The 12,403-nt window shown below is 41.4% G+C and overlaps 2 protein-coding genes across 4 annotated transcripts; one reads left to right on the forward strand and one right to left on the reverse strand.

Annotated features, from left to right (window-relative positions):
- On the forward strand, nucleotides 1–5,820 carry rufy1 (RUN and FYVE domain containing 1). The gene is made up of 17 exons (XM_059345906.1): nucleotides 1–339; nucleotides 597–776; nucleotides 898–1,015; nucleotides 1,109–1,210; nucleotides 1,318–1,441; nucleotides 1,534–1,595; nucleotides 1,735–1,870; nucleotides 2,018–2,119; nucleotides 2,617–2,733; nucleotides 2,939–3,106; nucleotides 3,192–3,289; nucleotides 3,375–3,494; nucleotides 3,804–3,933; nucleotides 4,441–4,535; nucleotides 4,619–4,667; nucleotides 4,757–4,834; nucleotides 4,913–5,820. The coding sequence occupies exons 1-17, from the start codon at nucleotides 12–14 to the stop codon at nucleotides 5,054–5,056; spliced, it is 2,151 nt and encodes a 716-aa protein (XP_059201889.1). The 5' UTR covers nucleotides 1–11; the 3' UTR covers nucleotides 5,057–5,820.
- Nucleotides 5,821–5,954: 134 nt separating this feature from the next.
- Nucleotides 5,955–11,649, reverse strand: hnrnph1 (heterogeneous nuclear ribonucleoprotein H1). Of its 3 annotated transcripts, none has more exons than XM_059345910.1 (11): nucleotides 11,560–11,649; nucleotides 10,466–10,562; nucleotides 10,226–10,381; nucleotides 9,799–9,942; nucleotides 8,727–8,865; nucleotides 7,819–7,997; nucleotides 7,516–7,628; nucleotides 7,290–7,425; nucleotides 7,119–7,202; nucleotides 6,917–7,009; nucleotides 5,955–6,688 (listed from the first exon to the last, which is right to left on the reverse strand). In XM_059345910.1, the coding sequence occupies exons 2-11, from the start codon at nucleotides 10,545–10,547 to the stop codon at nucleotides 6,591–6,593; spliced, it is 1,224 nt and encodes a 407-aa protein (XP_059201893.1). In that variant the 5' UTR covers nucleotides 10,548–10,562; nucleotides 11,560–11,649; the 3' UTR covers nucleotides 5,955–6,590. The 3 variants fall into 3 exon arrangements, with proteins under 3 accessions (XP_059201893.1, XP_059201895.1, XP_059201896.1); XM_059345912.1 differs by lacking the exon at nucleotides 11,560–11,649 and adding an exon at nucleotides 10,695–10,923; XM_059345913.1 differs by having other exon boundaries at nucleotides 6,640–6,692.
- Nucleotides 11,650–12,403: the final 754 nt, after the last annotated feature.

Below are 12,403 nucleotides of genomic sequence, written 5' to 3' on the forward strand. Positions count from 1 at the left end.
GGGGGACAAACATGGCCGACGAGGCAGGGGAAGTAAACACAGCTACTGAGGATGGCGAAGCAAAACAGCTAGATGAGCCCGAAGTTTCGGAAGCCGCGCCCCAGGGCGAGTCCGGTGGCAGCGACGAGCAGGAGCCGGCGGAGAAGCCTGCCCCGGCGGCGGCAGAGAGCAGCTGGTCGGCTCCCATCCTGTCTCTGGCTCGGAAGGCCACGGAGACGATTAGCAGTGGGGTAAGCTACGCTTCTGCCCCGAGAAATCCGTCACAGGCGCCCGCTGCGAGCTCCACGGCGGATAAGGAGCCCGAAAATGATCTCAACAACACTTCAAAAAAGCTTCCAGGTAGGTTGTGTCTATTATTAACCCTTGACGCTCAAACTCTAAGTCTACTTCCTCTTGGAAACTAATTGTCAGCTGTCAGGACACATGACTACTACAGCACAATCTTGATTTTATGGGTTAGTGACCATGCGTGTAAAGGATCACACTGTTCTCTCTCTGTGTTTTTATTCTGCATTTTAAGGACTCACGTTTGCATGACAATCTCCTCCAAGCCTGTATCACTGATCTAATTTTATTTTTGCTTGCATTCTTTAAAGTTCTGCCCCCAAAAGATCCCATGGCAATAGAGAGATCCAACCTCCTCAGCATGATGAAGCTGAGCATCAAAGTGTTAATTCAATCCTCCTTGAGTCTGGGCAGGACGCTCGACTCGGAGTACCCTCCTCTGCAGCAGTTCTTTGTCGTCCTGGAGCATTGCCTCAAACATGGGCTGAAAGGTGAGAGACAGTCCATGATCAGGCTGACCTTTGACAGAATTAGTTTCTGTTTAAAGTGATCCAAACAGTATCAGATTAAGCAAGGAAGACTTTGACATTTTGTTTTTGTGTGCTTTTTCAGCCAAGAAGTCTTTTATTGGTCAGAACAAGTCCATTTGGGGACCCCTGGAACTGGTTGAGAAGTTGTGTCCAGAGTCTGTTAACATTGCCACAAGTGCCAGAGACCTGCCCGGCATTAAGTATGCTACTGCAACCCATTTTTCAAATATACCTGCAATGTAAGATATGCTTTAATTATTGGTTGTGTAATTTTCCTTTTATTCTTTTTTCAGGACCGGCTTGGGGAGAGCAAGGGCATGGCTCCATTTAGCGCTCATGCAGAAGACAGTAGCTGATTATATGAAGGCTTTGCTGGACCGCAAAGATCTCCTGAGGTTAGAAACCGTGATAGATTGTATGGGGTTAATATAGCCACAATGTTTACATGTCCACATGTGAGTTAAAGTTAATCTCCCACAATTTATTCTCTATTTCATCCTAGTGAGTTTTATGACTCTGGAGCATTAATGATGGAGGAGGAGGGAGCAGTGATAGGGGGTCTGCTTGTTGGCCTCAACGTAATTGACGCTAACCTCTGTATTAAAGGGGAGGATCTTGATTCTCAGGTGAGTGCCAGTAGGTTTTGTTAGTTTACACATCACAGCTGTCGTACCTGAGCTGAGGATACACACTGATCAGCTTCTCTTTCCCTTTTTAGGTTGGAGTCATTGACTTTTCTCTTTATTTGAAAGACCCTGCCCACAGCGAGACTGCAAAGGAGTGAGTGCCTGCTTTCAGATGGCTTAATCATCACACATGCACTGCTTTCATCAGATTTGAATCTGTGATGTTTTTTGGTTTGAATGCCCCAACATTATAACAATTAAAGCCCTTGACAGTTTAATTCTTCCTCTTTCAGTGACACCAAGATGACAGCCATATTAGATCAGAAGCACTACATTGAGGAGTTGAATCGTCACCTAAGTGGCACAGTCACTGACCTTCAGGCTAAGATGGACTCTATAGAGAAGACAAACAGCAAACTTGTAGAGGAGGTCAGGCATAGTGTGTGAACTGTTGTGTGATTGTGCTTCTACTAAGTGGGTGGGACATTTTTAATTATAATGTGTACATGGGTGCACAATCTGGGTGCATTAAGTGTGTTCACGTAACAGATGGACATGTGTCTTGTTTCTTCACAGCTGATGGCGGCAACAGACCGAATCAACTCTCTGCGGGAAGAACAAGAGCAGCTAAGAAAAGAGAATGAGACGATCCTGCAGTCCAGCCAGAAAAAGGAAGAGGTCAGAGAGCATCTGCAAAAAAACACTGCAACTAGCTCGATTATGGCAAAAATCCATATCCCAATTATTTTGGTCAATGTTGAGATCCCGATTATTTACCATGATTATACTTTTACTGTGAAGACATTATGCATTTATTTAATTTTATTATTGTTAAAATAAAACAAATGTTGAACATTCAATATAATTGAACTGAAAAACAAATAAAATAAATGTAAAAAAAAAAAGTTGGATTAATAAAATATTCATTGAAATAAATATAAAGTTAATCAGAAATACATAAGATCAGCTATGTTGAATTGTTAGTGCATTTCCACAACCTACTGAAAGCTACTAAACATTCATCAGGGGTTAAAGCAAGAAAAAAATGTTTAAGCCTGAATGGTCCAGGAGGAAATGTGTTCCATTAATCAACCAGCCTTAGCTGCAACAAAACCAATCCTAATCTAAAAACAAAAACAAAAAACTGTATGATGTGTTGTGTTTTTTCTATCCAGGCAGCCCTCCAGGACAGCCAGGTGGAGCTGGAGACGTACAAACAGACTCGACAAGGCCTGGATGAGATGTACAATGTGGTGTGGAAGCAGTATAAAGAGGAAAAGCGCATTCGCCAGGTCTGGAATATATTATGCATGTGGGAAGTACAAATTAGTCTTCATACTCCATTGTGAGCACATAGTTAGACAGATGCCAGGACTGTGAGTTTTGATGAGCCATTTGGCTTCAGAAACTTAAGAAAGCTGGGTTTTTTTGTACTCGTTAGACTTTAGAACTGAATTTGACTTGTGCCTTTTGTATGTTTGCAATGCATGATGTCAGGAACTCGAGCGTGAGCTAGAGCTCCAGGTGGGCCTGAAGCAGGAGATGGAGGTGGCCATGAAGCTGCTGGAGAAGGACACACATGAGAAACAGGATACACTGGCGGCCCTGCGGCTCCAGCTGGACCAAGTCAAGACTCTCAACCTGCAAATGTTCCACAAAGCTCAGGTAAACATGCATAAATACACCTTTTCTTTCTCTTGCATGGCCTCTCAGATACACACACATTAATACAACCCATGTGGCTCTTAAGGACTCGGAACGAGAGGCAGAAAAGAAGCAGGCGGAGGCTGGACAGCTTGAGCAGAAGATGGAGGAAATGGAGAAAGCCATGATGGAACTAGAGCAGAGGTAAGTATTGTGTGTATGTTTCTGTTCCTAAAACGATCTTCCTTTTAAATGAACGTCCTTTTTCATGGTTCTTTGTGCACCACAGACTACAGAACTCAGAGCAAGAGCGCAAACGAAGTGACCTGTCGGACCAAGATATGAGGGTGGAGCTAGAAGGAAAAGTGGATGTTTTGCAGAAACAACTGACTGACCTGGATGCACTAAGGTTAGGACACACAGAAAAATATTTCATTCAGAAATTAAATTAAAAGTGTAATCGATTGTGGATTTTCATAATCGCGACACTTTGTTTTAAACTAAATATTGCACACAAATTTGAAACAAACTGGTAAAGTGGTTAAGTTCAAGTTTATTAATCAAGTCTAAAATGTGTTAAATGTCTTCAAATCATGTTACTTGTACCCTGTCTCTGAATGTTAGCAGCAGTTCTTGTTTAGGTTGATGTTTCCGACATGGATACACACACACACAGATTCTTAGGGTCATCACATCTCTTCTTCTCTTCTTCTCTCAGGCTGGGTTTGGAGAATGAGCTGCGCACTGAGAGGGAACACAGACAAAGCCTGCAGAAATCTCTCCAGCGGGAACAGGACAACAGCATCGAGCTCCGCACACAGCTGCAACAACTCCAGGGCCTGCACGCGGTCAGTGTTATACACACACCAGAGTTGGGGTCAGTCAGCTGCATTATATGGAGTTTTTAAATCCCCTATGCAGAAGTCTTCATCATTTTGTGGTGCAACTTAATTTGTAGACATTAAATGAGAATGTGTGAATGCACAAAACTAGACGTTTACAAAAGCATAGAAGTGTTTCCTCATGACAGGTGTCAGTTTCATTTTATTCTTGGGTTCCATCTAAAACCTGTTCTTGGATGATTTTGATTACCAGTAGATGCTGCAGTTTAAAGGTCTTATTCAACTTTACTATGTCACTGCATTTATTTTTGTCTTGCACATTTTGATTTCTGATGCAGATGAAAACAAGCCAGCCAATAAAATTACTTTTGTTCATGAAATCTAAATATTTATGCATCAGCCTCAGCAAAACATTGTTCATCAAATTAATTTTTCTTAGTGTTATAAAATACAGAATAATCCTGCAAGTATTGTGATGCTACAGTGCTTGTTTCCTGTTAACTGATGGTGTAGGAGCTGAAGGATTTGAAGCATGAGAAACAGCAGCTGCAGCAGACATGTGAGCAGCAGGAACAGGCTCTACAGGAGATGGGGCTTCATCTCAGCCAGTCAGTAATTCTCATTTAATCATCTTTTTTGCATTTTAAAGCATGAACTATTTCATAGAGTGTTGCCTTCATCTTTGTCAAAGGTCTAAACTGAAGATGGAGGACTTCAGGGAGGTCAACAAAGCTCTGAAGGTAAATTCCTCAGTTATAGAGGTGAATTAAAAATACATAAATAACTTAAACAATGAAATCATATGTTGTACGTCCATTGCTCCCTTCAGGGCCACGCCTGGTTGAAAGACGATGAGGCCACTCAGTGCAAGCAATGCCAGAAGGAGTTCTCCATCGCACGCAGAAAGGTAGGCTCCTCTTTCATAATTAAATTGTTTCCACTTATTCTCATATCATCTTCACAGCTGTCATTGTTTGTGTTGCAGCATCACTGTAGAAACTGTGGAGACATCTACTGCAACAGTTGCTCCGGTAATGAGCTGGCCTTACCCTCCTACCCCCGGCCTGTGCGGGTGTGCGACATGTGCCACGCCCTTCTGCTGCAGAGAAGCACCTCCAAAGCTTCCTGACAAAACACCTACAATCTTCAATGTTTCTACAAGAGCTTTTTAACACTGCACATACTCATCCACTATGATTTTAACTACTTCTGTGAGAATAATGTCATCAAATCTTAGGGAAATGTGACTTGGTGTTCCATTTTCACTGTTGCCTGAAATTCAGGAACATTAGTTCATGTGTATTAAACAAGGGGCCACCTTTTAACACTGATGAGATGAGCTGTTATAGTTTACGAAAAACTGCATGAAGTGATAGTTTGCATTTTTTGAAGTGGGGTTGTATATCAGATTTATTACACTAAATTTACCAGAATTTCACTTTACCGTGGCTCCGGAAAGCCCTTTCAGATTGGGAACTGAAGCCAATATCTACAAAAACAGTCACTTTAACTCACATAACACAAAGAACTCCACTTAAAAAAATCTAAACCATCCCTGAATTAGACTTTAATTTGCTTGTTGAAATAGGATATTTATGTGATCAATGTTTCTTTCAGAATGACATCAGTTTGGTACTTGATACTGATTATTTTAAAGAGTAGTTTTTCTAATTTAATCCATGGATGTAGATTATGTTGAGGTCCCATCAAGGATACTGTCTGTTACGGATGAGCATTCGTGTGATCCTGATGAAGAACCAGTCTACTTCACTTTAATACTCCACTTGTCATGCATCTACTATTAATACTTCATACAGCTGTGGCCCCACTGCTGGATACATGCAAAATTGTGTAAATGACTGTAGAATGTTAACAAATTAACTATTTTAGAATGTATTATTACAGCAGGGTTTTGTGGATTGTGTCAACTGCTATGAAGCCATTTTCTTAATTTGGGAATGGTGACCAAAAGTTTTTTTATCTAGATATTTGATAAATGAATAAAGCCTCATTTTTTGCAATACCTGTTTCAATTAGATATTCCAGACTAGTTTATTCACTTTGTGCACAGGAAATACAAACAGCATTTTAAGCAGTAGAAACCTTCATGTCAGCAGATTTGAAATTCACTTGCCCTCATCCAGAAAAAAAACAAAATGCCTTAACAGTCAGTCACACCTTAGGAAAACAAAACATGCTCTGACCAGGTGAAGTCTCAAATTCAGGTTAACATTGTAACTGGAAACAAAAAAAGGCTAAACACTATGTAGAAGATGAAACAAGGTCTAAACGTCAGACACTTTCTGATTTCTTTGTTCATGCACTCAGACATTAACAACTGATAACGCCAACAGCACAGGATGAGTTTTGGGAGAACGACAACACAAAAACGGCACATTTCCTGTTGATGAAAATTTAAAGCATGGTTTCTGTGGTGTGTCAAATCTGGGAGGAATGGGGAAGACAAACAGTGCTTCTCTCTGACACATTGATCTCACTTCTCTCAAGATCATCCACTTAAAAAAAATTACAAACCCTACCCCCTCAATATTTTCAAAACAACCTCACCTGACCCTACCTATGTTTACTAGGTGACACTTGCATTTCCAGTCCTTCCAGCAAAATGCTGAGTTAAAAAAAACATCAGATTATTGGGGAGGAATCTACATTCCCCATCCCCCTCCCAGTCCATTCATTGAGCCTCTGCTTCCTCCGCCTCCACCACCGCCGTAGTAACTGCTTCCCATTCCGCCCTGGTTACCTAACAAGAGAGAGAATACACACTATAGGACCGAGGAGTTCATCATGGAGTACCACACAGAAACACGGCACCCCTGTCCTTCAGACAACAATAAATATACTGCCAAAGTTTTGTTCTAAAGGTCACTGTGGTGCATATTTATACTTAACTTCATTAAGTGTGTTGAAAGCAGGAAAGGTAATACTTCACATGTAGTATAAACCTATTCTAAACAGAGCTGACACTCACTGTAATCACTGTAGCCGCCCATATTGCCCTGGCTGCTGTATCCACCAGAGTACCCTGAGCTCAGCTGGCCGCCGCTGTAGGACGACTGGTTTCCTGTGGAGGACGGATCACATCGGTGTCAGGGATACATCAAAGAATCATTATTATTCCATAGATGCATTTTCTTGCCGCCAGTCTCACAACATCCATTACTGAAACTCACCCATGCCGCCCATCATCTGGCTGCTGTAGGCTCCGTTGCTGCCTCCCGCTGTTGAGTTCAAGAACAGCTCCACGTAACGATGCTCTGAGGGGCAGAGGGCGCAAAACAATAAACATTATGATTTATTTATACACAGGGAAGGAGTGGTAAAGTCAGTGATTTTAAACTCACGCATGTTAGCTTTGTCTTTGGACATGGCCGCCACAGCATCCTCATGTGTTGCGAACTCTACATCTGCCTCCCCGGTTACTCTGCCGTCTGGGCCGATCTCGATATGGACCCGCACTGGATTTAATGGCGAAAAGAACTACGATACAGAAAAATGACAAATTAGCACATTTGTGTAAGAAGCAAGTGGTCCAATTCCAGTGATTTTGCAGTTGTTTTTCTGACTTACATTGTAGATGTCTGTCTCTGTGGCTCTATATGGGAGGCCCCTCATGTGGACACAGTGACCTGTTGTGCTCTGGAAGGAAGAGCCGCCATCGCCATACCGTCCATCTGATACACCTGAATATTTGTAATAGAGATTAAGCCAGGGTTTTATGAGGACGTTACGCCCTAATCTGATTCATTCTCATGTGCAGTGTTTGCAAGAAGTGAAGTATGGTGGGTGATCATTTAAAAAAGTTGCACAGGTTAAAAATAAATAAATCACCAAATCTATTTTCACTTCATTTTTACTCTACTTCAAACCCACCTCCTCCATAGCCTCCGCGACGCATTCTGTCATAGGATCCCCCTCGGCCCATCATGTTGTAGCCACGACCACCTGAGGGCCGGTCATAGGGGCCGGGTCTCTGCATGCCCATGGGCTTCCGCTGGGGTTCGTAATGGGTCCGCACCTCAGCGCGGCTACTCTTGAAGATCTCAATGTACCTAAGAGCATAGAGATACCACAGTGAGGTCAAGGGGAATAGACCAGGCTAGGCTGCATTTGCTCAATACTGATGAAACTGGGCTATGCAGATGCTGCCATGGTGTAGTCCAAAGGTAGTAATATTTCTTAGTGCTTAATGCTAGTTAATAGAGTAAATAAAAACAACTTATGAACTGAGTTGCAAAAATTAAGCTGTCTAAAGAGATAAGGGCCTTATTGACTTTGACACTTTTCTTATGGTTACCTGAAATGAGTTACACATCTGATTTTATTGAGCGTCCTGTGTCCTTGCCATGACAGCCATTGTCCTGGATTTAGAGAGACAGAGAGGGCTCCAGCCCTTCTGCAACCCACACTAAGCGTTACCTGTGACAGTGGGCTCCAGATCCATGTGTACAGTGGCCCTCTGATTTTACCACCAGGGAGACTCCTTACCATTTATCAACCTGGACTGATGTTTAGTGCTGAGACACCATTTGTTCTCAAAATTAACATGTACTCTAATTGACGATTTGTGTCATGCTGAATGGTGCCCAAGCACTAATCTTCCCATTGATTAATGTGAATGTGTGTGACGCTAACATGGAAATGTGTTTATGCGTTTGTGGTGAATATTACAAAAATGTAGTAAAGATCATTGTAGTGTCCGTTTTGCATTTGGTTCAGATGTTGAGGGTGCACACCATAAGAAAAGCAACTTATCCAGCCAACCAACCAACCATCCCCACCTGTGCCCTATTCTTTCCTTGTGTTTCTTTAGAGCCTTTTCAGCTATATCCTGTGAAGCAAACTGCACGAAGGCCTCCCCCGTACTCCTCCCCTGGATGTCCACCGGCAATGTTATCCCATTTGGCACGATTTCCAACCCTTCAACCCAAGGACAGATAACCCCAGCAGGGGACATATTAAATCACATGCCCAATCACAGAGAGAAGTTTCTCTAAAGAGAGATAGAAAACTTATGGAAAACTCTATACATCATCACACATACCAGTTCAGTTTTTAACCAGTGACTGGCCATTTAATCGACTTATGTATTTTGGGGATAAAATAGAAATGAGAGGATAGAGGAAGAATATGGAAAAGGGCACTGTGTGGGACATCGGGCTAGTATTGGTGTGTTGATGAAGAGAGAAAAAGATCCTGGTGGGTGATATGAGTTAAAAATACCTTTCACTTATTAGGAACTAATCTATGACTTGCTGTAAAGAGTTTTTAAGAAAAAATCATTTAAAAAAGACAAAGGTGAGTCAATGGGGGGAAAGAAACAATGATACTTGGGGTAAAAGACTGTCCAATCAGTGGTGAGTGAGACCCATTCCATCATTAGTAAATTATCAGTAGGCACAGACAACTTAAACATTTCACTTTGCCGCTTCACAACACCAGACGCAATGAAAGAGGAAAAAAATTGTGAGAATGGGCTTATGATGGATATGATGGGCGAAGATGGAAAAGGGTGTTTGCATAACAGATTCCTGCTCTTGAGCTTAACAAAGTTAAAAACAAAAAATCCCTTTAAAATTCTATCTAGCTTCCTTTTCTGGCGTAATGTCCTAACTGATCACAAATCCAAAACATGAACAATTGTAATACTCTATTATGTAATAAGATAGAATAGGTTATAATAATTTTCCAATGGCATATTGACTGATACTTAAAAAAAAGGATGCAAGAATTCGTAAGTGTCCACAGGAGAAAGGAAACAAGAAAAGGAAGATGGAAAAAACAAACAAAACTAATCACCATCATTACATTATATAAGTTTTAAATTAACCGCTAAGCAAGGCAATTTCCTACCTGAGAAAAACTGTACTATCTCCTCCTTGCTGCAGCCAAAAGGAAGGCCTCGGAGTCGGACGAGCCCATCTCCTGCGGTTTCTGGACAGTTTGGACCAGTGTGCTTCATGACCCAGTCCATCTCAACATTGTTGGATTTAAAAACTGTATCACAGAGTATAACAATTAGTCCTCAAAGCATAAAGCCATTTAGAGCTGCATCTATTAGTCAACCGTCATAATAAATAATCACAAACAATTTTAAAAAAAGTTGTTTAAGTACTTTTACATGCAGAAAAGGCATAAAATGCTATTTTGCTAGTTTATATTTAAACTGAGAAATATTTTCACTACTCTGACATTGTATAGACCAAATGGAAAAGAAAAAAACCTGCATTCAATAATAAAAATTTCTTGAAGCATTAGAGTCATTAACAGTGGTACACACCCTCTACATATCTGTGACCCATAGTTTCTCTGTCTTTCTTCACTGCAATCTTCAGGTCTTCTTCCGTCTCCAACTCGACAAATGCCTCCCCACTGGGACGTCCCTCTCTTGTGTAGGTGAAGTGGATGCCACCTCCATTGTTGATGATTTTGCAATCTGTGTAGGACATTTTTATTGTAAATCATTTGAGATTGCTTGAATTAGCAAAGTAATTTGATAGCATAATATAGAAATACCCACCTGAAAAAAACCTCTGTACTTCGTCTACTGAGCAGGACCATGGGAGACCCCTGATGCGTACTACATATCCCTCATCAGCCATGACTGGTTACGATCCCTAAAGAGAAAGATCCCATTGTTATTCTGAGTATGAGCGTTTAGAACATACTACTATATAGATGATCTCAGTCTTCATATCCTGAGTTTAAGTGCATCTCTGCTCCACTTGAGCGGTTTTTTTGTAATATACCAGTTCAATGTGTCTTGCATCTGTGTGCCAGCTTATTTCAAGAACACCGTTACTTTGGTCACAAAGAGGAACCACTAACCTTCATCGGTGTGTCACTTGCTTTAACTAAAATAGTGGTTTTTCAGCACTAAATGCTAAACGTATATATTTTTCGGGCAGTAAAATGATCTCTCCACACTGTTTTACAGGCCGGGGCCACAATCGTCTTTTGAGGGAGTTGAGGGCCTAACAAACCTCAATGTGAATTTGTTACCAGCGCCATCTTCAGGTCGTTTGATAGTGCTAACCGGGATATACTAACGTTAAATCAAAAAATATTTATGTCGTGGCTTTTCGTCAATAAGAATATTGTTATTGTATCAAAACGTGAATCTCAAGATATTGTCAAAATGGCTTTGTTCCCGTGTTTCTCTGCTAAAAGCCGAGGCGACCACTTGATAAAAAGCGCGAAGCCGGAGTCGCTCCTAGCTAATGTTAGCGACACAACAATGTGTAACGTTAGCTAGCCAAGTTAACTTTCACTCGACAGCATTTCTGGCGTTGCAGCGTTTCGATGCAGGTTTAAAAATACGCAGAAGCCTAATTATGAATTAATAATCAAACAGCTCATTCATTTTGAGCAGGGTGCGTGGCCCTCACCACGCTCTCTACCGCACCCAGGCACAAGAACAAAGCGGCCCTCTCACCCGGCGCCATGTTATTAGCGTTCACACTTAGCCTGCTCGCATGCTAGCACTCGCTTGCTACGGGATTATAATACAATTTGATATACAGACCAGTATCTATGTTATGCTATTAAAGTATGCAAAGTTAGCACTGTGCGTATGCAATGCGAATGAATCGATAGTTTCATGGATCAACTTACCTGATACAAACGTAGATACAACACGCCGGAGAATGTATGACTAGACCTGCGTGATGCAGCTGAAACCTAGCGTTGGGTTGCCAGAACTCACAGCTATCCCCCTGTGAGAGACTACCAATCAACACAGTTGACCAATCATCGCCTCTGTTACAAACTACACCACAATCACGTTATTAAACACTATCAAATATTTAAATACTATTGTTACCAGTATTAGTATATTTCTGTGTTCGGAAACGTATGAAAACCCAATAAACTCAAGTTTGCTAAATCTCCTTTTGTATGTTCAAATTGGCAGAAAGAGTGGGTTTTTATTGAAAACCTGGCAACCCCGACAGAGTAACCCAGACTGGCCTGCGTCCACGCCCCAAAATGATGACGTTTCCGCCTGAGGCCCTGGCTGGGCTGGCCTGGTGCATCTCCTGGCCTTCAAGCCTTCACCCTGTTTACAGTGGTCACTAACTTGTGATGGTTTTCTGCTTCTTTAAAGTAGAATATGTGTCCTTCACAGGCGACATTTCCCAACGAGGCCAAAGCGAGCTCATGCTTATCAAAGCCAACTAAACAAAATCATGAAAAACACTAAGACAACTCATAGATTTTGGAGGTTTTGTCATGATGATGTGTTAAAAAACCTTAGGTTATACAAGCGTATTTAGCCTTGGTTATCCGTTTTGGTGACTAATTCGACTGAACAATCATCATTTCAAAGTTTGGAAACATGAAATGAACATGAAACACTCACATTTTTATCCTAACCCAAGATGTTGTTGTGGTGACTATTCAAAAGTAATAAAAGTAAGCCACATATAGGTTACTTGTTAAAATCAGTAAACCCTCTGCA

This window comes from Centropristis striata, chromosome 12 (genome assembly GCF_030273125.1).
Source record: "Centropristis striata isolate RG_2023a ecotype Rhode Island chromosome 12, C.striata_1.0, whole genome shotgun sequence".
NCBI lineage: Eukaryota > Metazoa > Chordata > Actinopteri > Perciformes > Serranidae > Centropristis > Centropristis striata.

Bases quoted from the DNA above. Each gene is read 5' to 3' on its own strand.
- rufy1 (XM_059345906.1), top strand. From the start codon at position 12: ATGGCCGACGAGGCAGGGGAAGTAAACACAGCTACTGAGGATGGCGAA. The intron at 1,871-2,017 runs GTCAGGCATAGT...GTTTCTTCACAG, and splicing joins ACAGCAAACTTGTAGAGGAG to CTGATGGCGGCAACAGACCG. The intron at 4,668-4,756 runs GTAAATTCCTCA...TGCTCCCTTCAG, and splicing joins AGGTCAACAAAGCTCTGAAG to GGCCACGCCTGGTTGAAAGA.
- hnrnph1 (XM_059345910.1), bottom strand. From the start codon at position 10,547: ATGGCTGATGAGGGATATGTAGTACGCATCAGGGGTCTCCCATGGTCC. The intron at 7,629-7,818 runs GTGGGTTTGAAG...ACAAATATTCAG, and splicing joins TCGCGGAGGCTATGGAGGAG to GTGTATCAGATGGACGGTAT. The intron at 6,689-6,916 runs GTGAGTGTCAGC...CTCTCTTGTTAG, and splicing joins GGGCGGCTACAGTGATTACA to GTAACCAGGGCGGAATGGGA.